The following is a 27,276-nucleotide window of genomic DNA, read 5'->3' as shown; positions in this document are numbered from 1 at the left end:
CATCATTTACCTTCCTTCTCACCGTCCCCGCCTGGTAAACGCGGGGCCGGCCACATTTGATGCCTCCAACTCAGCAGCTGAGGGTACCGGGCAGCTTGGTGACATCCACAGGACACTGACTCAGAGCTCACCCTCTATGGGTTCTCTCAGCAGCAAGGGGCCACTGGCAACCTGGCCCCAGACCACGGAGGCAGATTAAGTGGCGGGGGCGGGGTCTATGGGAAGTGATCTAAGACTACGTCATCTGAGCACCAGTGGATCTATTCTGCAGCCTGTGTGAGGGTACAGGACCCAAGCCTCGCAGGCAACATCTTACAACGAAATTAGCAATCCTGAGTTAGGAGGTCCGTGTGTGTGAGAACCTCCCTGAAGGCATGCACCATCTGGGAAGGCGTGGGGCAATCCTGCTGATCTCACAGAGCAGGGCAGCTCTGTCTGAGCAACCTCTAGAGCGCAGAGAATCCTCGGCCCGAACCTCCCCTCTCAGAAGCCTGTGCTCACAGGAAGGGTGAGAGGAAAGAATCTAACGGTTATGGGTAAATTTACTTCATCCCAGGAGGAGGACTAGGAATCAGACTCAGGCAGGGTCTACAAAAGCACAGTCTATTTGAGGAGGTTCAGGTGGGATTTATTATGTTTAATGCACCTGGTGAAAAATGCAGTGGCCATCAATCACGCCCTTGTGTACCACCTGGGTCCCCTCTGTATATACAGAGCTCTTACAGGCTCATTGCTATTTATGCAAAGTCTTCAAAAACTGGGCACACCTGGTTGTGGTTTCTAAATACCCTTTTCCTACTAAAAAGAATCAGGTATCCTCGGAGAAATGTCTGAGTCTAGGTCAGGGACAGGGAATGTGTGTAAGATGAATCTGGAGCAAGCACCTTGTCATATCAGAAAGCAAGGGGGACTCCTGTGGTCATGTCCAGAGGACACAGGATAAAACCCAAATAGGCTCCCACTGGCCTAAGGTGGACAATAGGGGCATCACAGAGAACAAGACTGTGCTGAATTGTTACACATGACCTATGTTAAAATTCATGAGTTTATAATGGTACTAAAAAAAAAAACCCTCACTGGCCACCTTTGGAGCATGCTAGAGAACCAAATCATTATTCCGATAATGGCTTTTTAAAAAGTGTCTTGTGTGCACTGTACCTTGGGGTATTAAAGGATGAAGGAAAGTTCTTTAGAGAAGACTTGCACCTAAAAAGTGTAGAAATAATGATAGAATCTAAATGAAGTCATGGATGTGCCTAATGATCATTAGCTAAAACCATTAGCTGATGGGGAACTTTATGATAGAAGTCAGACCCTCAGCACCCAAACCCACAGATCGATCTTAACCTCACAAGAAAGAGAAAATCTGACACTGGGTACCTCCTGATGTGATGCTGTAGGATGTGCACAGAAACACTGTGAGATATTCCTGCAAAAAACTGAATCTGCCTGTGATCAAGCACTGCTGTCTATTAGTTTACAGGAGTGAGAGAGATTGATCGTTTGTTAAATGACCAACATTTAACAGCACCAGTACTATTGACACTTTGGGGTGGATAATTCATTTAGAAGACTTTTTAAAATGTATCAACAAATATAACATATGGGCTTTGTTTGGACACTGATTCAGAAAAACCAAATATTAAAAAAAAAATTATGAGACTATCAGGGAACTTTGAGCACTGGATATTTGATCATATTAAGGAATTATTTGTTTCAGGTATGATAACAGAATGACGGCTATGTTTATAAAACGCCCTTGTCTCTTAGAGATACATTCTGAAGAATTTATGAAGAAGTTGTGCAATATCTCAGATTCCTCTGGACGGCAGAGTCGGGGAGTATGAAAGACACAAGACTGGCCGGATGTGGATCATGGTTGAAACGGGGTGATGGGTACACGGGGTTCATTATACTATTCTCTCCACTTTTATATAGGTTTAAACTTTTCCACTGTAAAACCTTATTAGAAAAAAAAAAAGTAGTAGGACACAACTGCCTGCCACAAACTCTAAACGGCTTCGGCAGGGAGCAGTGGGCTGGAGCTGTCGGCGTAGGAGTGAGCGGCTCCGCAAGAACAGGAGAGACCAAGGATGGGCCTGAATCAGAGGCTGTAGGGTCAAGGTTGGTCATTTTTCTTGGTGATGTTATACACGCCGAGGTCAACTACTTTGCTGTTTGCCACGCTGGAGTGAAACTCTGCCAGACGGCGCAGTGATACCCAGAGGAGGCGGCATGGGGGAGAAGCAGCCTCAGGTTCTGTGCCACGAACGATGCTTTCGGGCACAGATAGAAGGCCGACCGTCCTCGGCGCGTCTGTTTAAAACCCCCACGCTCAGCTGAGACTGGGAGGCGCCGGTGAGCTGTCACCCATCAGCCAGGCCTACGGCTGCAGAGGCCTCCACGCCCCGGAGACAGGACGCAAGCGCCCCGGAAGACTGGCACGCGCCCAGCTGGGTTTGGAGACCGGGGGTGGGGTTCGTGGTGAGAGAGTGATTTTCACGCGCTGGTTCTCGATGTTCTCTCCGCGTCCCCATGTCAAGGCGGGCAGTGCGGGGCGCTCCGAGGGCCCAAAGCAGGTGCAAGGGCGTGCGGGCGGGTCTGCCCCGACCCCTGCCAGGCTTCCCAGATGGACAGAAAAGCCCAGCCCCTGTGAGGGCACATCTTATTGATCCATCCCCACCGGGGACAAGGAGGATGTGTCTGGTGGGCCCCGGGGCATAAGAGACTTGCCATCCAAAGGACAAAATGAGGAGAAAGCTTTGTGAATCGAACGCCCTCTGTGGTCCAAAATGAGTTAACAGCATCTAGACAGAGGACCCAAACTGGGGTACTTCTCCTAGAGGAAAACTTAGCAGCTTAAGAAGTAATTGTGAACCAGAAAATACACTCCCACAGACACACACATGCGTGCACAGGTGCACATTAAAAACCCCTGTCACACAGAGGAAGACAAATATCATATGACATCACTTATATGTGGAATCTTTAGAGAATGGTACAAATGAACTTATTTACAAAACAGAAATAGAGTCACAGATGTAGAAAATAAACTTATGGTTACCAGGGGGGTAAAGGATGGGGGATGAATTGGGAGACTGGGATTGACATATACAGACCGCTATATGTAATACAGATAACTAATAAGAACCTACTGTACAGCACAAGGAACTCTACTCAGTACTCTGTAATGACCTATATGGGAAAAGAATCTAAACAAGATATATGGCTATATGTATATGTATAACTGATTCACTTTGCTGTACACCTGAAACTAACACAACATTGTAAATCAGCTGTACTCCGATAAAAATTTAAAAAAACAAAAAAACCCTGTCACACACACACACACACACACACACACACACACACACATATACACACACACCATTAAGAGAATCCTGGGACAGGCCAACTCTTTCCGTTGTCAGTATCAGTGTGTCTCAAGGTGACATCCTCTGAAGCCCCCCCTCCCTCTCCGCCCCCGCCCCACTCCTGAGTTCAACACCACTCAGGGAAGAAGTGCCTGGAACACAGTGACCTGAGGAGGAAAAAGAACAAGGCAGCAGCTCTGAGAAGCAAAAGTCGACCCTGGAAGACTCAGGAAAGCGGCCGTATGTCCACCCAGGTCAGAGCATTAGAGAGGAGGGGAGGACACATCTGTCTCCACAACTTCCCGGTAGCTCTTCTGACATAGCAGGGGTCACAAGGCCCCAAATGGGGACAATTTCCGTGTGAGTCAATGAATGGGTAGTAAACACGTTCACATTTCTTGCTCCTCCCCTGTATTCTTGGAACGGAGCCTCTTCAAACAACAGCCTTCCGGAATCCTGTCCATTTCCTCATTTCCCGCTGAGACAGTATGGGTGAGCGTTGACTCCTTTCCCAGTTATAACCACCCAGAGTCACTCACAGGTCAGCTCCTGCCTCCTGAGTCTGTTGATGAGAACACACTGAAAAAAACTTGCTGAAGAATTGCAAGGCAGCCTGTGATACACCATCACAAAGCTGAGCTCATAACTCTAACTTAGGATGCATGAGCCAAGGATGACAGAAGCACGCCGACTGCCTTCCTTTATTTCATTATTCAGTGTTTCCCAACCTTCATCATGCAGTTTGGGAAAGAGCTGCCAAAGACCCATAGTTACTTCTCCCAGCAAGCTGGGCGGGGATGTGGGGGAAGTCCCCCTGGCTGGTCACGTGCTGCTTTAGCAGCCAGAGGCCTTGCCCGGTGATGTAGCAACCCCTTTCCCAGCTGAAGGCTTGAATTATTTATTTAAATGAAAGTCTGAAATCAACCTACAGACACCACATCAAGGACAAGCGAGATCCTGTCTCCTCAGTTCCGTGGATCAACCACAACAAATCGGTGCGCAGCGTGCATTCGAGGGCAGCTGGGAGGACAGCTCGGCTTCGGCAGCGCGCAGGCCCTGCGCCAGGAGAGCACTCAGAGAAGGGCGGCCAACCGGCGCGAGCCAGAAGATTTTCTCAGCGTTCGGGTCTCGGTGGAGAACCGGGAAGTGATTGCAAACACGTTCCAGAAATCCTCTCCATTTCCCATGAGCCCTGAGCACAGGGGGCCCCTTGACAGTCACGGGCATCTTTGTCTATCTGTGACGGGTTGGCCACATGGGCACCTCCGCCCCTGTTGTTTAAAACCGGAGTTCCCAAGTGCCTCCTTCCTACCTCCTCTTATGCGAGACCAGTTGCTCCTGGTCTCTTACGGGAAACCTGCTGTGTGTGGTGCCTTCCTTCTAGAAGCGCACTTAACCACAGCTGTGGTTTTCCGCCTTTGTATGATGATTTAATTGAGGCCCACACTGAGCTGTAAGCTCCATCAGGGTCAGGACAAGATTTCCTTTTACACAGCATGGCACTTGGTAAGTGCTGAATAAATGTTTGTTGAAATTAGTATTTATTCATGAGATGAATAAAATGTGGCGCTTCCGGTATTCTCAATGGCTTCCTTGTTTAACCACTCAATTGACCAGAAGTGTTAGCTCTTCACTTGTAGACTTACGTACACTAAGAACAATGAACAACCTGCCATTTCAAAACCAAAGTCTCACCTTACTTCCCAATTCCCCTAATCAAAATATTTGAAGTAATCATTAGTTTTAAATTCCTATGTATTTTAGATCTACCATATTGGTATGATCTTTCTACGTGCTCTAATATAATTCTCCCATCAACTCTCTAATAGGACTTTTTTTTTTCTTTTAGTCCTAATTTACAGACAAGGAAACTGAGAAACAGGAATGTTAGCTTTTTCAGGATCACACCATTAAGTGCCAGCAATTTAGTATCACTAATGCTGCTCCTATCAGGGGTTTTCCATTCAGAGTTAGTTCAAAGGCAGAAACAATGCTGTTCTTTCTTCTATTTACAGCCTGTCTGTGGAGAAGGACCATCCAGGTGGGAAAAGTACAAATTTGGGACATAACCCATGACTACACTTGGCATGTTTTAAATGAGTTAATTCTCTATCATTAAAAAAAAAATTTTTTTACCTCCTCTGCAATCAGAGCTGAATCACAGTTCTAGTAATTCCTGTCATTCACAGCCCCTACTGCCCACTAGGATAAATGGGGTGTGCGTGCACACTCTCTGGGCCACTTTCAACAACTCCCAGATCTGTCACTAACATGTTGCGTCCCCGAGGCCCAGCCTGCTTTCAACTACTCGTTAAGCCCTGTACCACCCCTGCTTAGCTTACCTAACAGTGACCCCACAGGAGACTTTAAACCAGAACAATTAATCAGCTCCCTGATGTCAGGAAAAACACATCTTAAAACGTAGCCAGTTCAGGAAAGGGCAGTCCACCCAGGCTGTAACCTGCCGTTTCATCAGAGGGTAAATGCAGTGCCGAGTGAGGAAGACAGATGAGCACAAGCTTGAGCTCTGGAAAGAAAGCAGAATGCCCGGCCCACTCCTGACTAAGGCACATCAGCTAATCTACACAAAGGAATTTTCTAAACAGCAGCATGCAAGTAATATTTATTTACCTTGACATTCATTTGAAGAACATCAGAAACAACAGAGATTTAAAATAGGGATTTGGGAGTCACCTGACAGTTGGAATTGTTCCCATTCATTGTTGACAATGAGTAGTACCACTGTCAATGGTATACTAGCTATGTACATTATTTCCTAACAGCTGCCTGGGACAGTAGAATAGGCAGAGCTGTTGAAGTTGGTAGCCTGGGGAATCCCCTGGCTGTCCAGTGGTTAAGACTCAGCGCTTCCGCTGCAGGGGGCTCGGGTTCGATCCCTAGTCGGGGAACTAGGATCCCACAAGCCGGGCAGACAAAAAAAAAAAAAAAAAAAGATGGTGGTGGCCTGGGCAATCAGACTGAGTTCCCAAGAAAACCACAGGATCTCTCCTCTTGGTATTCCAGCTGCTGGCTAGGCAATGCCTGGCAAAACTAAATCCCCCAGTGAACGGTCATTGAAGGAATGAATGAATGAATGACTTAACCTCTGGGCAAGTTGCCCCATCTGCAAAACAAGGATAACACTACTTGCCCAGTGTGGTACTACGAGCTTCAAGTGAGTTAATGTTTGGGGGACGACCCTGTGCAGAGTGCCTGGCTGTGTGAACATTCAACAAACGTCTAATCCTTTCACTTTCTCCCTCCTTCCTCTTTATGGGTCTTTCCTCCTCCCGTATGAGATTGAAACTATTCCATGCGTAAGCAAGAGACTATTGCTTACACATGAGAATACTAAACTATTCCATGTGATATTCTGTGCCCCCCACACACAGCGCGAGAGCAGCACTGCACATCCAGGACCCTGCCCCTGCCCATTCCTCTTGGTTGGGTTCCCAAAGTTCCCCAGGTGCTCGACACAGCCAAAGGCCCTGCTTCAGGTTCCTACAGGAGCTTCTGGTATGAGGACCCCGAGTCATCCCCCCTCTGATGCCCAGACCCTTCCTTCTCCACAAAAGGATCCCGCCCAGATTTGTAAACATAAGCAGAGTCCTGGTGACCCCATGGCCGCACCTCTCACAGTTCAGTCCAGGCTCACTATTTCTTTCATGACGTAGAATAATGAAAACTAGGCAACAGGCACTCAGTCAATGTTTTCAGCTCGTTTTTCCGAAGTTCAAACTTCCTAACAATTTTTCTCTTAGCAGGACAAAAACTTAAGAGAAATGGGCACCTGGGGAAATGGTTGAGAGGAAACTTCTGGCCCTAGAAAGAGCTTGGGTTCAGCCCTCTTGACACGGGTTGGAAGGCAGCAAGCATAACAAAGGAGTGGGGAGCTGGCAGCGAAGAGCAAGGCTGGGTCACGATCCCAGGCTTCAGAAGAGAACGGACCAGCTGCCAGGGCCTAAGTCAAAAAGCAGTGCTTGTTAAAGGCGGGGGTGGGCTGGGAGGCTCCCTGGCTCACAAATAGAGAATGGAGAGAGAATGAGAAGGACGAGGGGAACAAGTGAGCTGGGACTCAGAGTTTGGAAACCACAACAATGATCTAAGATCATTGTCTCTAAGACCGCTCTTGGCCACTAAGCTAGAAAGCCTGTTTCTGCCAGAGCGAGACGTGCTATCTGGAGACATGTCCCTCTGGTGTGCTCACACAATGGACACTTAGCTAACACTCGCGGCTAACTTACGTCATAGGACACAAGATTATATGGAGGGGGTTGTGGAAATACCCAAGCGTATTTAACAGGCCAAACCAGACAGTCTGAAAATAATTATCCACATTGAGTCACAAAGCACTGAAGAAAAACAAAGACTAGGGAAGGTACGCGCCCCCAACTATTACAGCTGTATGGGGAGGTCTGCCGTAAGCCAGATGCATGGAGAATGTCAGAAGGCTGGCAGACCAGACGCTAGTGGCAAAGGGCATTAGGGTACACAAGCTACAGGCAAGAAGGCTTAAAAGGCAGGTGAGGATGATGTTTTAAACCACAGAAATCAACACCAATATCAAGAAAATGGTATACAAAATGCAGAGAAATCATTAAGGTACACAGACTGGGGCACTCACATAATAAATCCGCATGAATATGTGTTTTATTGTTATAAGTAATCAAGCTACTGAACAAGCTGTCTCCTTAAACTGAGAGGTGCATTTTGTCTCTTGAGAAACATCAGCAGAAGACAGGATTTACTGTGCTGTTAAAGTAAAGGAAAAATACGTATCATGAAAGCAAGGATAGGAGGTAGGGAGTGAGGTGATTCCCCGCTGTCGGGTGCATGTCTCCAGGGCAAACTGGCTCCCAGGGGGACTTCTGTGATTGTCCTCGGCCCGCCCTTTAACCTTCCAAAACAGCAAAGCCGCATCCACTCCCAGTCTTGTCTGCATTAATTCGCTGTTCTTCCCATTCAACGTTAATGTGAAGCTCCCTCTCCAACATGAACTGTGACCTCTGTGAGCTTTACATGTATTTTGCCTAAATATTTTCTTCATTCCCATCAACTTTGTTCTGAATGTCCCTTTAGTAAGGTAGACAAATGGCAGAAAAACCGAATCCTAAATACCACCTCTTTCAGTGCCTTTTTTTGGTAGGAAGGGAAGGAGTCAGTCCCAATTTCAGAATTCTGGGTTTTGCCAGGTAAATATCATGGAAATTCCAGAACTTTGCTTCAGGGGCTCAAAAGTTTGAACCCTAAGAGTCATTCTCCTCTGGTGGTACCTCCTAAAATTCACATCCATGCCGCTACTTCATGCAGTGGAACTAAAAAGATCTGCACTTTGTTCAGAAGCCAATGATCCAGAAGCGTGGATCAAAGCGTCTCTTCCATTTCTCACTTTGTGTTAAACATGTGATTTGGCCAGGAAAAGAAGGGGCATTCAGATAAATTTCTTTGTAATTTAAGATTTGGTAAAAGGGATGATGATGGGTGAGAAACTGAAACCCAAAGGAACATGATTTAGCATAACTGTATCTCCTAAAACTACACACATATGGGGCTTCCCTGGTGGCGCAGTGGTTGAGAGTCCGCCTGCCGATGCAGGGGACACGGGTTCGTGCCCCGGACCGGGAAGATCCCACATGCCGCGGAGCAACTAGGCCCCTGAGCCATGACCGCTGAGCCTGCGCGTCCGGAGCCTGTGCTCCGCAACGGGAGAGGCCACAACAGTGAGAGGCCCGCGTACCGCAAAAAAGAAAAAAAAAAAAACTACACACATATGAAAATAAATGTGCATTTATTTGTATGTGTGTATGATGGTGGAATGAACTGGCCAAGATGACCCCTTCCTTCCACTATAAAATTGATAAACTAGAACTAATTTTTGTTTTAATCTAGGACTAAGCCTAAAAAAACAAGAAATGCCCAGGTGCCATAAGGGAACAAAGAACTCAAAGTCTTAAGGAGAAGCCTCGGGGGCTGGAGATGGGGACAGGAAACATGGCTTTAAGTCCATGCAAGGAAGAGGGCCCGGTGCACAAAGCACAGGACCACGCCGTGCAGCCCACAGCCCAGGCAAGCAGAACATGGACCGCCTGCCGGCCCAGAGCAAAACCCAGCTCCTGCTGGGGCCGGGGGACTGCATATGGAAGTCACCTGCAAGAACCAGCAAACACTCAGCACAACTGTCCTAGTGGACCTTCACCACCGCAAGGTGAGAAAACAGCAACAGAGGTCCAGACCACTATACCACCTCATCACTGGGGAGACAGCAAAGGAAACCTCCAAGTTACTCTGTAGCAAAACCCTGGGACAGGGACAACTCACAAAATAAACAGCCCTTACTGAAGATAAGTTCACAATCCTAAAAACCCCACGAGGAAGCAAACCACCAGTAATTTTTCTGTAGCTGAGAGAAAAAAAATGAGCATACTCAAGAACACAGACTAGAGACTATAAAATAAGTACGATGAAAATGACCCTTTTAAAAGATGAGAACTATAGTTAAAAAAAAGAAAAAAAGTTGAAAAGAGGACAGGCAAATTTTGAAAAAGAATCAAGCACAATTTCAGAAATGAAAAGTACAATTAACGAAACTAGAAACTACAACAAATGGGATAAACAGATTAGACAGGGCTGAGAACATAATTAGTGAGATAAATACTAAGTTACCGAGAATACAGCACAAAGAAACCTAAAACATATGAAAGAGGATAGGTTCAATGTAAGGCTAAAAGAAATCCCAGAATAGAAGAACAGTGAACAGGGATGAGCTGATATTCAACAAAATACGAACATCCAGAATTCTTAGTCAAAAACCCTGAGGTGGGAGCTGAACAAGAGGAAAATAAATCTGTATCTAAACATAGTGGTGAAACTAGACCACTGCAGATGAAATAAGGGGGGAAATTTTCACGCTTGTTATGAAACAGTTCAATAATGCAGATATGCAGCCGCAGCCTCCACTGATGGGGAGAAGCACTTACTACAGAGAGGCAGCCTTTGAGCCTCTGCCTCCCAGATGCTCTGTGGGAACAGGTGTAGGTGCAGCTCACTTTCAGAAAACTTCTATTTAGTGTAAAGTCTGTCAGCTTAAATCGACTCAACAATCTCCTGCCACATATTCAGAGGCACCCAGCTATGTATTAACTGAGTCCTGGGTTCTTACTCTAAATTTCACTAGAGTATATAATATTCCTCTGTATTAAAACTGCCTAAGTTTCTTAATGCTTAACTAATTAAAGTGATTCCTAAAACGCAATTTATCTGGCAATAAAGTACCTAGAATGAATTTTGATGGCAAGAATCCTATCTTGTGGCAACACTTTTCACAACCAAGTTGGGCCATACCCTGCACTGCCATTCTCATTCTGAAGATAAATCTGTGTGGAGAAGTTATCATTTTATCTGCTTCACCAGACAGAATTTCTAAGCCAGCATTTATCTTGTGTCTCCGACAGCACCAGTGAATGCAGTAAATCTGCAGAGCACAGTAATTCTGGGACTTTGTGAGTTATTTTCAAGTGTAAGTTGCTAGTCTGTGCAGCTTACTGCAGGAATATTTTAAGAGAAAAGCAAACACTGGCTCTGGATTAGCTTCTGAATTGTTATCAACGGTTCATTCGAGGGATGGTTTGGATATTCTACTTTCTACAAGATGAACTAACTCACTTAGCTAAAGCAATCACAAGATAAACTCTCCAAATGCGTAAAAAATGACACCCTAGTTACCACCATACATAACTACCCCACACAGCACACACCTATTTTCTATCATTCATACTGTACTCCTTGTAATCAGTGTCTCTTCTGTGTTTTAAAAGACGGTAAAACTTGGGCTTCCCTGGTGGCGCAGTGATTGAGAGTCCGCCTGCCGATGCAGGGGACACGGGTTCGTGCCCCAGTCCGGGAAGATCCCACATGCTGTGGAGCGGCTGGGCCCGTGAGCCATGGCTGCTGAGCCTGCGCGTCCGGAGCCTGTGCTCCGCAACGGGAGAGGCCACAACAGTGAGAGGCCCGCGTACCGCAAAAAAAAAAAAAAAAAAAAAAAGACAGTAAAACTAGATTCTAGAAATATTATCTCCATTTTTTTCCTTTAAAAGGAGTGTCTTACCCAATTTCTCCCACTGTCCCTAATGTTCCTAAATGGCTTTCTTAAATGGATTTTGAAAAGTCTTATTGTTAATAAGCTAAAAAATATAAAGCACTGAGCATGGTGTCTGGCTCCAAAAAATTAGCTATTATTATGGCTTTTATTAGTACTATCATTAATGACAACAGAGTACTGAAAACAGGGGAGACCCCAAAATAGTTTGTGTGTTTATATTCCCCATTGTCAGAGCCTTAAAGAAAAATCTAGTTCAAACAAAAAGCCAAATTATTTTTATCAAAAGTAAAACTGAAACAACGCTTTTCTCCCCCAAAACAGTTCTAAAGTTAAAAGACAGCAGATTAATATTAAAAACAGCTTTTTATTTGTTAATGTCACATAAGAAATTTAAGCAAGTTACACTATCTTAAAAAACACAACTAATGCGTTTTAGGAGAAACCCTTCCCTCCCCCCTCCCTCCCTCCCCCCATTCCCCTTGTGAATTAAGAATCTAAGAGAAGAAGTAACCATAAAACAAAGTTTTGTGGAATCCTTCATCCAGAGTGCTTACATGATGATTAGGTTAATATTGCCTTCTTACAAAATTTCTCTTTTCTATTTAAAAAAAATTTTTGTAGCCTTGATTGTTTATTACAAAAAAATTCAGTACAAAAGTTCAATATATTGAAAAATGCTTTTCCCCTCCCTCACAGCACCGTTATATATAGCAGAGAATAATCAAGAGCAGATTGCTAATCTAGATGGAGCAATCTTCAAATTAAACCCAGACACACAGTGGTTTATTTACCCTCCCCTCCTCATAAGAACTTAAAAAAAAAACCACACACATACAAAAAAAAAATGTCAAAAAATTTGAGGGACTCTTTTCAAACAGTACACAGTTCAGTGTCAATAATTCACATCTTGCAACAAAGTGTATGGATATGATTTCTTTTACAAAACGTTCAGTGTCAAAAAAGGAAATTAAGGCCATCAGATTCGCAGCTTAAAAATTCACATAAAGGAAATATAAAAATATTCTGTGCTTCTGAGAAGGCTCTGCACTGCATGTAGGTAAGGATTACCATACTTCTTTATTTTGAGGAAGACAGTTGATGTGAGAAGTTTACATAATTGCACAGCTTCTATTGGAACCTCTTGGGGCTCCCTGATGAGGAAAACAGAAAAAAAAAATTAGTGCTAAGAAAATGGATCATGGTATTTTAAAATAAGGCAGAGATACTACAAATTCATTATTACCTAACTTCAAATGGACGTTTATTACTTCTCACTTATCCTTTTTAACCTTCTCGTATGGACTTCTCCCCTAGAATACTCCAACAAATTCCAGAACAGTGATTCTCAACTCTAGCTGCACATTGAGATCCTGAGGAGTTCTTAAAACAAAATTCTGATCTAGGTCCCTAGATCAATTAAATGAGAATTTCTCATTTCGGACTTCCCTTGTGCCACAGTGGTGAAGAATCCGTCAGCCAATGCAGGGGACACAGGTTTGAGCCCTGGTCCGGGAAGATCCCACATGCCATGGAGCAGCTAAGCCCGTGCGCCACAACTACTGAGCCTGTGCTCTAGAGCCCACGAGTCACAACTGCTGAGCCTGCATGACACAACTACTGAAGCCCTCGCACCTAGAGCCCATGCTCCGCAACAAGAGAAGCCACTGCATTGAGAAGCCTGCACACCGTGACAAAGAGTAGCCCCCGCTCGCTTTAACTAGAGAAAGCCCGCACGCGGCAACGAAGACCCAACGCAGCCAAAAATAAATAAATAAATTTTTAAAAATAAATGAGAATTTCTCATTTAACTGGGCAAGAGTATCTATTTATATGTAATTTTAAAGCTCCTTAAGAAATTCTAATAAGCAGCTGAATTTGAAAATTCCTATTCAATAACATCCTTTGGCAACTTAGGAAACAGGAGCTCAGTGGACGGCATTCTGAACAACCACATCAGGGAATATGGCTTGCTGGATCCTTAGCTTTCATATCCTGAAGCATTTGCATTGGGTTCATCTTCAAATGTGAAGTCAAAACGGCTCCCTCTATCCATTTCTTTATCACTCACTAATTCCTTAAAATCTCACAACATGACTGTGAAACACCACTTGACTACTGAAATTGGTTTCTTGAAGGTCAACCAGAAAGACTTCTAATCAACTCGAAAGGCCACTGGATTCATTCTCTAATATGAAGTCAAAATAGCTGATCCATCCTTCCATCTTCCCTTTTTTGAACTTTTTTTTTTTTTTTTTTTTTTTTTTGCGGTACACGGGCCTCTCACAGTTGTGGCCTCTCCCCTTGCGGAGCACAGGCTCCGGACGCGCAGGCTCAGCGGCCATGGCTCACGGGCCCAGCCGCTCCGTGGCATGTGGGATCTTCCCGGACCGGGGCACGAACCCGTGTCCCCTGCATCGGCAGGCGGGCTCTCAACCACTGCGCCACCAGGGAAGCCTCCTCTTTTGAACTTTGATATCATTATTTCTTCTGATCACAAAAGCTAAAAACCTCGCACATCTTTGATTTTTTTTCTCCTCCCCCTCAAGTTCGGTCACTATGCCTTAATTAATGAATCTCCATTTACATAGTCTCTCAGTGTGTCTGCAATCTCCCTTCTACAGTCATCCCTCTGATACTGTCTCAACTTCTCCTTGCTCCAAAGTGTGCAGAAGCTCCTTCCCTAGGCATTCCAGAGTATGCTGATTTAACACCAACCTCCCCACTTATCTCTCACTCACACCCTACAAACACAACTGGATGGACAGATATACTAGGTGCTCAAGTCTTGACATATACCCTGTGATGAATTAAAGATCATGATAAATTCTTTGCCACTCCTCCCATTATGAGGTGGAGACTATTTACCCTCCCCTGGAATTGAAGCTGGCCTATGACTTACTTTGACTAAGAGAATATGGGCCTTTAAGAAATCTAATGCTTTCCGTTTTCACTCCCTTGGAAGCCAGCTGCCATGTTGTAAAGAAGGTTGGGCTAAACCACCAAATGTTAAGAAACCACATGGAAACAAACATGGAGAACATTCCAGCCCCAGCCAAGCTTCCAGCTGAATGCAACTGCATGACTGACTTAACTCTCCATTGTGTGGGAACAAATGAACTGCCCAGTGGAGCCCAGTCAAACCACAGAGTCATAGGAATTAAGAAATCAGTTTTAAGTCACTGAGTTTTAATTTAAGGTGGTCTCCTAATGTAGCAACAGATAATTCAAACAACCACAGAACACTACCGTCTGCCTTCTAATACTCAAATAATTGCCCATCCTTCAAAATACTGGACAAGCCTATTTTCCAGAGATCTTCTCAACTGTTCTGGTGGCTTAAACAGCCTTCTCCAGCATCTGAATTGCTACAACTCATGCTCTGAACCACTAGCCTGGCACCCTGAGATATCTCTTATATTGTTATTTTACTTCCAGTCATTATAATGTTTCAAGTAAGGACAGGAAATGGATCTTGTACCTGTTTCTTATTAAAGCCAAGTATAAAACACCTGTTCTTAAATATTCCTCCAAAATGTACGAGGAAGTATCCATGCCAAAAATTCATTCTACCATAACCCACCTCAAGTGGTTCTCAACTCTGGAGGCTGAACAATATGAGAATGTTTATTTGGAGTAGGATTGGGGCTAATTAAGCAAAACAAACAGATTTATAAATCTGGAGACATGGTGACGACGTCTTATAAGGATAAGGGTAGGAATTTTGATTAATGATCAGACATGAACAGCTTGAGAATATAAACTGAAGGCTCATTACTTATTAATAATTCCAATTTAATTAATTAAAGTCAAATTTGGAGTTTCTTTATTTCAAGGACTCTCAAAAGTCCAAGCATCAGCTAAAATCTATCTTGCAATTAAATGATTAAAAACTTAAAGACAGCAAGAATTTTGCTTCACACTGAAGCTGAACATTACTCTTTTTTTTTTAATCAGGTAATGATTTTTTTAAAATTTAATTTTATTTATTTATTTTTTGGCTGTGTTGGGTCTTTGTTGCTGTGCACGGGCTTTCTCTAGTTGCGGTGAGCAGGGGCTACTCTTGGTTGTGTTGCGCGGGCTCCTCATTGTGGTGGCTTCTCTTGTTGCGGAGCACGGGCTCTAGGCACGTGGGCTTCAGTAGTTGCGGCACGCGGGCTCAGTAGTTGTGACTGGCGGGCTCTAGAGCACAGGCTCAGTAGTTGTGGCTCACAGGCTTAGTTGCTCTGCAGCATGTGGGATCTTCCCCAACCAGGGCTCGAACCTGTGTCCCCAGCATTGGCAGGCGGATTCTTAACCACTGTGCCACCAGGGAAGCCCCTACTCTTTGTTTTTTTTAAGTTTATATGCAGATACCTACTCCAATTTAGTCATCTAAACTCAATCAAAGAACCCTTCAATAAATAATTCTTAGCATGCATTCCAATCCATATATACTTATTTATGTGGCATACATGTCCTACCATAACATATTACATACATTATAAAACAAAAGACAAAACTGAAATTTGATATGAGAAATAATTTTTAAAAAAGAAGTGCAAACATTTTCTTCCAGTACCCAAATGTACTGTATCTTGAAGATCCCCTCAGGAAAAACAAACCCCACTTGGTAGATCACTGACTTAGTTCATCCAAGTAATAGGGAAAAAACAAGCTCCACTATTGGTTTTGGTTTTCATGTAATTCTGTTAATAAAATTTAAAAGACATATATTAAAGTAATACCTGCTGGTGGAAAAGTTCTTCCTCGACAGCCACTTCAGCTGTTTCTTCCTCCTCCTCTTCCTCTTCAGGTATGGTTGTTTTGAAGACTGTACTTCTTTGAGCAACCTCCTAAACACAAGAGTTTGATTTAAGTTAAAACACTATACTTTGGGACTTCCCTGGTGGTGCAGTAGTTAAGAATCCGCCTGCCAATGCAGGGGGCACGGGTTTGATCCCTGTCCCAGAAGATCCCACATGCCGTGGAGCAACTAAGCCTGTGTGCCACAACAAGGGAAGCCACCACAATGAGAAGCCCGCGCACTACAACGAAGAGTAGCCCCCGCTCATCACAATTAGAGGAAGCCGGCGCGCAGCAACAAAGACCAACGCAGCCAAAAATAAAAAATTAATTAATTTTAAAAAACCCCACTATACTTAAAAATCACAAAGACTGTGGGAGGACGACGTCTTTTCATTGCATAAATTTAAGAAACAGCATTCCTACATCAGGGACTTTTTTTTTTTTTTTAAGTGGCTCATCAGTAGCTTCAGCTACTGAACAGGAATTTTTGCATAATTAGTAGCAGTTCTTAGATTTTCAATATTCCCTGCAGGGGAGCTACTGGTATCCAATTTGAAATACCTGCTGAGAAGTTTCCACTGCTTTTTATCCCATTCTGTTACTAAGAATTCTGTAAACGATTTGGCACACTAAATTCTTTATAACACTCAACATGAATTCAGCTTAAAGATCTTGGCTCCTAGCAAAGAGAAGGTGCTAAATAAATGCTGAATAAAATGAAGTCAGAGGCTAACTGCTGTGCTCTCAGGGACCTCGGTGGCAAGAGGACCACCTGATTGAGTGAGATGAAAAGGACAAACTTTCATTCCTTCAGCAGCTAGTTCCTCTTGAATGAAACAGAATCAAGACACAGGAACACTATTTACTAATGACACACTAGTGAAGTTCCAGTGTACTCTGTACAAAAAAACAGATCTCCTATTATTCACTGGAGGCATAATAGAAAGTAACCATTTCCATTTTCTACTGAAAGGCGCAAATACAAATGACTTTCCTGTAGAGAATGCTGACTTGCACAAATGCAGCAGTGTTTCTGTTTAAGGCTAACCTGATGATTTAGCAGCAAGTAAATGAGTGTGTCCTAGAGTGCTGCAGAGCGTCTAATTTTACTCTGTACCATGCATGTCCTAAGGTTACTCAAGAAAGATAACTCCAGATGAAGACACTAAAATCACATCAGTAAAAGCTTACCTGAAATTTAACACAGACCAGCTAGTTTAAAATGGCAGAGGAAGAAAACCAGAGAACAGTGACAGAGAAATGAGAGTTCTATTTACATGTCCACATATATATTTTATAAATGAAGTAAGGTAGTACAGTAGTATTTTGTAGGGAATTTTGATTATTGTTGCATGGCTGAGGAAGATGGACCATTTTGAGTCTGAGTTAGCCAGAAACTTCAATTCTGTGAGATCAGTCTGTGTTTATACACACAAAGAGTCTTTTCACAAATAACACTTGCTTTAACCAAATTAGTACTAATAAAAAAGCATGTGAATCCTCAGATCAATTACAACTCTTTGAACTGATGATGGCATACAAAACAGAAAAAAGATTCCGAAAAAGTTTTCAGAGTACCTAGCTTCCCTCAACTCATCTTAAAATGAGGAAAGAAAAGTCAAATAAAATCTGTTATAGAATTCTCACGTTTCAGCTTCTAGCAACTCATGACAGTGTATATACATCCCATATGGAAACACTGGCTCTTAGAGCTTGTGATGAAACACCAGACTATGAGCCTCAAATGAGAAGCTTAGAAAACAGCAACTTGCCCAACTTCATTAATTATGAATTACTTCAGCATAACTGCCTTTAATGTAAGCCTGCTGTTAAGCACTTTTCATTTGACAACATTTAAAAATCAGTTAATTTAATGCAGAAAGCCTGTATGGAATATAAGTGAGCTAAATAAATGTCGACAAAACTAAATAGAAAAATAATAAAACAAATTTAGAACCAAAAGTTGCTGGAAGGTTTAGGCCCAGGAAATTATTAGTCAAGGTGCTAAAAGACAAACGTCTTTACCAAAAAAATTCCTCTCAGCAAGACACCCAACCCTATCAAGTGCCCTGAAAGGCACACATAAATGGTCTCTATCAACATGCCATGGGTCTGCCTGGGTAAAGCCCTGGGCACGTAAAGGTACACCCATCTCCCCAGCAGTGCAGCAGGGCCAGCTAGCGCCACCTCACGTGCTGCCTCTTCAACTCCGTGCTCAGTCACAGCGTGTGGGTATCCTGAAATCACCACAGTTCAGCAAATACTAAAAATCAAGGCAGTTTTTGTTGATGAAGGAGCTGACTGTTAAACTAGAATATCTCTGTTTACATAAGTCATCATCTGCATATACAAAAATTTCAGTGATGCCTATATTCTAGAAGGTACAGAGAGACTGCTTTATTTTTTATTTCCCTCATTAAAAAAACATTTTATTTCTCCATGGTGACATTTGCTGTTTTTCATCCCTAGGACCACCCCTCCCCAGCCATTTCTCAGTAAAAGCCCCCACTTTTACCTGGGTACCCTCTCTCCCATGGAGATGTGACATGTGTGTCACAAGCTGAGTGTGATCTAGCCACGGAGAAGGCTCAAGCTCTAACTCTGTTCTCTTGACTCCAGGAACTGGCTCAGAGGTGGGCACGTGACCCAGGCTGGTACTACGAGAGCAAAGCCCAGACAAGGACCTGACTAGGCACAATGCTCTTGCCCATGAGAAGTAAACCTAGAATGATGCACCTGAGGGAGATACTCAGGAAACAGACAATAGAAAGATCCTTGGGGACACTGGGTGAGCCAATGGATCAAGTCCACTATCTCTGGATGGCTGGTTTTGTGAACTCATATATTCCCATTATTTTAAAGCCAGTTTAATTGGGTTTCCTGATATCTCCAATGTCTCAGCAAGAAAATATATGTAAAAAAATTACACTGACTTAAGCCGATTACCTACAATCTTACAGAAAAGTGGTCTTTATGGTGGTAATTATGAATTATTATAAATATGGTCTGGGACCTATTAATAAATATGGTCTCACAAAATTAAATGAATAAATGCCAAAAGTACTTGCCTGGCAATCACAGAAATAAGAACTGTATTCATAATACTTTCCTCATTTCTGACAGAGGTCACTTCATAGAGCCTAACAAGCAGAATGCAGAAGTTTATTAAAAGAACAGGAAAACAAACCAACCAAATAATCCATTAGAGTTCAGCAGTTTGAATTATGAAGGGAAACCTGAGCTTCATTCGGCTTAATTGAAACATCACTGGTAATACTACCTCCAGACATATCCCATGTCATGGCATCTACTTTTTCACTTGTCGTATCTATTTTGTGCGCTTTTAAACCCGCTGCATTCCAAATAGCCTCCTATAAGATCGTTTCTAACTTGGAACACATTTTCACACAGAAAAAGGTGGTAACTAGATTCCATGGTTCATGAAAACCTATTTCATCTACCATAGCCCCTTAAAACCATGCTTTTCAATCTGGGCAAATCGGCACTCGTAACACTGTTTTGAAAGAGACATGTATTCTGCCAATTTCAGATGTCGAAGGAACTACCAGCATAGGAGCTGCAGTAATTTCAGCACTTGGGCAGCAGCACCAGTGACAACTGGGAAGAATTCCAAAGTGCCGAAGGCAAAAAGCAAGCAGGGCTCCACACAGAGAACAGGAGGAGATCCAGCTCCTCGAAGTTTGTGAATTCCGGAAGGCATCTGTAAACGCCCACACCCTGAGAACCTAGCAAGTATTTGGAGGTGAACTGTACTGAAGTCTACAGTGGAAAACATCAGATGCCCTTTCATTTTCAGCCTCAGTCTGAGATAAAGGACATTCTTCATTCAGCAGACAGTGAAATCCTTACTAAGAGCAGTCTAAACACCAGCAGATGTTTACAGTGAGGGATGGCTGGAAAGATGGCTGGGCAGAGAACTTCTCGTATGCAAACACCTCAGACCCCCAGAATGAATGCTATTAATTACACTTTATTTCTCTGAACTTAAGTAAAGGTCCATGTTTGATTTTCCTAAAATTTTATCCAGTAATTTCTCACTAAGTGCCTATCATGTGCCAGGAAAAATCAGAACAGGTCCTTGCCCTTGATATGCTTATAACTCTAGTGAGAGAGGAAAACGTGACAAGCTAGACAAGGTCTGTGCCTGGGCACTATGGGAGCAGAGAAGAAACCCCTAAGGGGATGCTGTACTTTGACCTGAAACCACGCCATCCTTTGAAGACACTTTCATCTCTTGGTATGTGTGCGTGGCTGGGGGAATTTGGGAGTGTCTTTATGTGACAGTGGGGGTAGGCAAGGTTCTTTGACAAGAGTTCTAGGACTGACGTGTTGAAAACATACACATCAAGCAAATGTACACTCCACAATCCTTAAACTCAGTTTCACGAGCATGTTGAAAGTCAGTAACAAGGTTAATAACCTAAGCATTTATCAGTGGCCAGATACTATTCTGACCATTTCCCAAGGATTGTCTCATTTATATTATTCTCATTATATTATCTTATTTATATTAGTTATCTTGTTATTATTATCTCCATTTTAAAATGATAAAACTAAGAGAGGTGAAGGAACTTACCCAAAGTCCAAAGTCACTGGGCAGTGAAGACAGAAACTAGACACAGACTGACTCTGGAACCTGTACTAACAATCAGAACTACAATACACTCATATTTCATTCTTAAAACCTGGAGTTAGCATCACTTTCATGGACTCAGCAGCCTTGGTCTGATTTAAGCAATCAGTTACTTCACATTTAAATTTGATTTTTGAAAAGAAATCACACTTGCATGATGAACTCTCAGGTGAAACTGACACTGTGGTACGAACATAGAGAAGAGTCTGGTGGTTGCTAAGGGGGCAGGGGTTGGGGGAGGGATGGGAGTGGGAGGTTGGGATGAGCAGATGCAAACTATTATCTATAAAATGGATAAACAACAAGGTCCTATTGCATAGCACAGGGAACTATATTCAATATCCTATGATAAACCATAATGGAAAAGTATTTTAAAAAAAGAATGTACACAGGAATTCCCTGGCAGGCCAGTGGTTAGGACTCCACGTTCTCACTGCCAGTGGCCGGGTTCAATCCCTGGTTAGGGAACTAAGATCCCACAGGCTGCGTGACGTGGCCAAAAAAAAAAAAAAGTACATATATGTATAACTGAATCACTCTGCTGTACAGCAGTAATTAACACAACATTGTAAGTCAACTACACTTCAATGAAGAAAAAAGATTGACACTGTGGTGGTACCAATAAAATGACCATACCTCTCCCTGAGAATTTTTCAATATAACTTTCACATCTTCGCCAGTGCCCCAAGAGTTCTGGTTCTTCCAGATGAGGTCGGTGGGAGGACTGGCTGTGACACCGGCATTTGCAGCCCAGATCTAGAAAGAAAAAAGGAAATCATTCTACACAGAGCCCAGCTCTCCCACGTGCCAATAACAACATAATGATGAGACTTTAACACCTTGTAAGAGGACTGATTCTAAAAGTTCCAGAACTATGGCCTAGCTTTAGACTTGCTATATTAACTAGCTGTATATCCCATAGAGCTTAGCTAGGCCTCGTCTTCCCAGTCTGATAAATAAAAATGTTGACACACAGGACTCTGAAGTGAAGTTGCCTAGATTCACATCCTAGCTCGCCTACATGCCAGCTCACCTTGAGCAAGCTATCTTACTTACCCTCCAATGGGACAGAAATGGTACTGATAATACACGGGACTGTTGTGAAGACAAATGATTACCCACATGGAGGAGATGGCTGACTCAATGAATATAAGCTCTCACTGTTAGCATTCTATTATTCCACGGGTCTCACGAGCCAGCCCTTCCGTGTTAGAGCTTTCTACCCCTTCCAGTGGTATCCGCCAGCTGCCTATAGCAGGAAGTGAGGAGATGACTAACTTCTCTCAAAATCTCTGCAGCAGACAGCCTATCTAGAATATTCTAATGGAAGGTGGTATATATCCAACCAGAGACAGTGTCATAATACCCCAGTGTCTGAGTCTGAATTCCAAAAAGAATTCAGGAAACAAACAAATAACCCATTATTCAACGGAAAATATGACTGCTACAGAAATAGGCAAAAGAAACAGAAAGATTTCCCTTTTCATAAGCAGGGAAATTCTGCAACATTTTTTATGTATTTACTGGCAGAAGAGCATTGGTAGAATAGAGAACACTTGAGAGTTAGAAAACTGGGTTTGTATCATGGACATAACACTACATCTCTACAAACCTCTATGTCCTCACCTGTAGGGACACTACTACCAGTCCTGATCTTTCTACAAGACCATATGAAAAGAGACAGCAAAGTTTTGTACTCCATAAATTGTCTTGCAATATAAAGGGCCATATGATGGCAGAATGAAGACTGGAGATAGTATAAGCAGGTATTGTTTTAAATGGGGAGAAAACCTTATCAATTACTAATTAGGAGAGACCCCTTCCTCTTAAAAGTGTTCACTTGAAGCTTCCAGATCTTCCATCACCATTATAAATGGAAAGGGGCAAGGAGCATTACTAGGATAAAACTGAAAAGAGAACTGGACCTGGGCTGACTTTCAGGTTATGTGGAATGTTAATCTAACCTCAAGCTATACTTTTCACTAGTCCATATGGTATCATACAGTTGGTTTAGTGTTTAATAATAATCGTAACACGTCAGTAACCTTACTGGGTAATTTAACCTAAAACTACTATGTCCTAGAGCTGTGTCGTTCAATATGGTAGCCATATGTGGCTTGTGAGCACTTGAAACATGGCTAGTCCCAACTGAGGTGTGCTGTAAGGGTATCTCCAAGTGTCAAGATTTAGTATTTAAAAAAAAAAGGGGGGGACTTCCCTGGTGGTCCAGTGGTTTAGACTCCACACTCCCAAAGCAGGGGGCCCGGGTTCGATCCCTGGTCAGGGAACTACCTCCCACATGCCACAACTAAGATCCTGCATGCCACAACTAAAGATCCCACATGCTGCAACAAAGATCCTGTGGGCCGCAACTAAGACCCAGTGCAGCCAAATAAATAAATAAATAGATATTTTTTAAAGTGATGTAATAACTTTTATATTCATCAGATGTTGAAATGATAATATTTTAGATATATTGGGTTAAATTTAAAACATAGTTCTAAAGTTAATTTCACATCTTTCTTTTTCACTTGTTTTTAATGTGGCTACAAGAAAATTTTAAATTACATAGTAGTTCACTTACTTCTGTTCTGGAGTTTTAAATTGATCTTTGCTATTGCCCTGCCTTGTACAATTTTACAGAAATATCACTTATGATTACCACATTCCAAAGAGCTTCTTAACACATTTATGCCAGCTACCAAAGGAAAAAAAAAATGCCTTACATTTTTTATGTGAAAATTGAGTTCTCCACTAGACCTATAGAATATATATATCTATTTAGTCACTGAGGAACTGTATCCAGTGGAAAAAGCAGATGATTGGCATAGTGGTTTTATACTTTTAAAGAGATAAAGGGCATGCTCAAATCTGAATCTTCTGAATTAAAAATGTCAGATTCTTTCCATCACATTATGCAGCTTCCGTAAGACATATAATAGGACTGAGAAATTTTCTCTCACTACAATAATTACTAAAGAGAAGAAAAGATAGCGCCGTTAGGATATCTGTTCCAATTTTTACCTGTTATCACAAAATTAGCATCTGATATTTTCACAATGTGGTGGCAAGTTCTATGAATACACTTCTTAAAAGAGAAGTTCTAACCTGTTTGAGCCTTTGATCTTAAACACTTAGGAAGGTCTGTATCAATCATAAAATCTTAAACATGTATTTAATATTTTTAAAAAGGAATTGATAAAAGGAGATAGTCACCTCAACTTCTTTAGGGATGAAGGGGGGGGGTCAGCTGTTAATTTCTACTGGAGTAGAGAAAATAAAAATAATTCAAAGGTCAATTCTTTCACTTTTAATAGTCAATTACCACTCTCAATGACAAAGAATTTTAAAAATCTTTAATAGCACTTGTAATTTCCTAATAATGTCAAAAACATTTTAATGCCCATTTCTAAAATGCTTCTCTTTAAGCTAAAATGGTTTTAATTACTTTAACTATTGGTTAAGACAATGAAGTTAAATTAAATGATGACTAAATTAACTTACTGTAACAGTCTGGCCTGCCTTCAGCACATATCTTGAGGTATATTTGTAACTGACTGATGTGTCTCCAATTTTTCTGATCATCTCCCAGCCTCCCATTGGTTGATCCTATTGAAAGAACAAAATAAAACAAGGTCACTTAAAATATACAGAAAGCTATGGAATAATCAAATAAATCAATCCATAGGCAGTTAAACTAAGACAACTTTATGACTGTCTTCCCATGGTTCATATTTTCCTACTATGAAAAGAAAACATGGTTTTGTCATTCAGCAAAACAGAAACTTTGACAATGCTGCAGTTTTAATTATTAAGGTGTTTAATTTTAAAGAGGACAAAACTGCAAGAAAAGGGATGTGAACCAAATTAAATGGTGATGTTCAATGCTAGAACAGGTATATAATTTAAATTTACAACACTATCTAGCTTCATAACCACCATTATAAACATCTAATTTTTGATTGCTTTAAGCTTTTAAAATATACACACATAAAGCTTGGAAAGAGAAGGAAGAAAATATGTCCTTTTTCTTCTTCATCTGTACCACTTCTGCCCATATTTAACTCTTACATTAAAGCACTGACCCATCAAAAATGGGTCAATGACATAATGAGCCAGTCCCAAGCACTGGCTATCAATGCTAGCCTGCAGGCTGCCCAGAGCTGCCTGACTGTCCTGAGGAACAGTGCAGGGTATTAAAGCAATTAGCTGAATTAATTTATTTATATCCATCTCTAACTCAAAGACAGGAGTAAACAAGGCTGACAGCCAGCTCCAGAATAGCTCCACAAAGCACAGCAATGCCTTTTGAAAAACAGCCAAACTACTGCAATGGAGTAGCAGAGGCTACTCTGTTCTTTAGTTTCTAAAGTTGTGACTAAGAGGGCTTAGAACCTATGCTCTTCCATATCAGGACTGCTAAAGCTCCTTTGCCCATCCAAAGTATTTATTCAACCACATGCAAGATAGTTTCAATAGCTTTGGTGAGAAAAGGAGTGGTTTTACAAACATTTTACAAATCCTGAATGTGCTTCTGGAAGTGACATCCATCCCACTGCATCCCCACTACACCCCAGACGTGCCTTCCTCTGGCATCACCTGATACCCCTTCACGACCCCAGCTCAATGATGCCTAGCCAGGGTCTTCCCAAGACCTCCACTACTGAGCTCTCAAAAGCCCCAGCGCAAAAGTTCAGAATTCCCTGCTATGAATATTTTATGTTTACTTTTAAACAAATAATTTTAAGATAGGGCTTCATACTAGTCTTGATATAAATTAAATCAGTACTATTCATTCATTTATTTAGAGAGAAAAACACTCCCTACACGTGTCCGAGTCTGGGCTCGTATTTCCTTCCTTCCATAAAATTAACAGCTGGGAAAGAATATTTAGCATCTATACCCATAATCTAACTTCTTCACAAATCTGGCTAGGTAGGACAGGGAATATTAATAATTCATCCTTAGGAAGGCCATGGTGACAAAATGACCAGATGTGAAAAAAAGCCCTGGCTCTCTAAAGAAGAGCTAAAGAATAAAATCTTTAAACTACTAAGCACACCATCCCTCTTCCTCCTCCTATTTAAATTTATACTACACTTCATGAATTTAGGTTAAAAAGGAGAGGGAAACTTTTATTCCACAAAGACTGAATCCAAATAAAGGCTGAGAAGTTATTACAACTGCAAGACACCAATCAGCAAAGCCACGCTGGACAAAAAGGGGTCTGTGTTTCCACCTGTTCGGAAGTGTTCTTCAAGCGGATAAATTTCCCATCAACATCTATCTCTTCAATGCAGACATTCCCAGTGGCTGAGGCAGAATGAGAGATGCTGACACTACTGCTGGCCTCGGATTCTTCCACGTCCACTCTCTTCCGCTTCCCTCTGGTTGTACGCACGCTGCGACTCGAGGATGCGCGCGATACTGTCACACGGGAAGAAGGGCTCGGAGAGAGCTTCAATCTACATGGAAGAATAAAACATTCCAATTATGAAACACATATGCCCTTCCTACCTTAAAAAAAGGATATTAATATACTGCACATGCATTACTAAAGCAAAACATTAATGACAATCTGTTAGACAAAGCCAACAAACTTTTTTTTTTTTTTTGCGGTACGTGGGCCTCTCACTGTTGTGGCCTCTCCCGTTGCGGAGCACAGGCTCAGCAGCCGTGGCTCACGGGCCCAGCCGCTCCGCGACATGTGGGATCCTCCCGGACCGGAGCACGAACCCGTGTCCCCTGCATCGGCAGGTGGACTCTCAACCACTGTGCCACCAGGGAAGCCCCAACATACATCTTAACGAAGAGAAACTTATTTGTGCTACAATGCCCACTGTCATAATATTTTTTTTTCTTTTTAAAAAAGTATTATTTGGGGGCCTCCCTGGTGGCGCAGTGGTTGAGAGTCCGCCTGCCGATGCAGGGGATACGGGTTCGTGCCCCGGTCTGGGAGGATCCCATATGCCGCGGAGCGGCTGGGCCCGTGAGCCATGGCCGCTGGGCCTGCACATCCGGAGCCTGTGCTCCGCAACGGGAGAGGCCACAACAGTGAGAGGCCCGCATACCGCAAAAAAAAAAAAAAAAAAAAAAAAGTATTATTTGAATGTTTTAGGTAGGAATAGACTATAACCATAATGCAGGAAGTTTGGAAAACCAGGGGGTGGGGAGATGAGGGAAGGACATTGGGGTGAACATGTCATCTACCACCACCCTACCACAACCCCTGTTACATTTAGTATACTTTCCTTAAGTTTTTCATACCTGCATTTTCTTTTTATAAAATTACAATAACAATGTATACAATACTGAAAGTAAATGGCTTTTATTCTAAATCAGACACTTTCCCTTTGGAACTTTAT

The 27,276-nt window shown here is 42.5% G+C and overlaps 1 protein-coding gene across 1 annotated transcript in view; it reads right to left on the bottom strand.

The window, feature by feature from the left end:
• Nucleotides 1-11,944: 11,944 nt before the first annotated feature.
• The window catches only part of LMNB1 (lamin B1), a 70,638-nt gene continuing 55,306 nt past the window's right edge, over nt 11,945-27,276 (bottom strand). Inside the window, exons 8-12 of the mRNA XM_060093299.1 lie at nt 26,151-26,376; nt 24,416-24,520; nt 21,548-21,667; nt 16,197-16,304; nt 11,945-12,623 (exon numbers count right to left, since the gene is read on the bottom strand). Coding sequence (XP_059949282.1) covers nt 12,582-12,623; nt 16,197-16,304; nt 21,548-21,667; nt 24,416-24,520; nt 26,151-26,376 — 601 coding nt within the window. The 3' untranslated portion in view covers nt 11,945-12,581. The remainder of the gene's footprint in view (nt 12,624-16,196; nt 16,305-21,547; nt 21,668-24,415; nt 24,521-26,150; nt 26,377-27,276) is intronic.

This window comes from Mesoplodon densirostris, chromosome 3 (genome assembly GCF_025265405.1).
Source record: "Mesoplodon densirostris isolate mMesDen1 chromosome 3, mMesDen1 primary haplotype, whole genome shotgun sequence".
Classification (NCBI taxonomy): domain Eukaryota; kingdom Metazoa; phylum Chordata; class Mammalia; order Artiodactyla; family Ziphiidae; genus Mesoplodon; species Mesoplodon densirostris.
The sequence above is the reverse complement of the archived record's forward strand: the minus strand, read 5'-3'. Positions and strand labels throughout refer to the sequence as shown.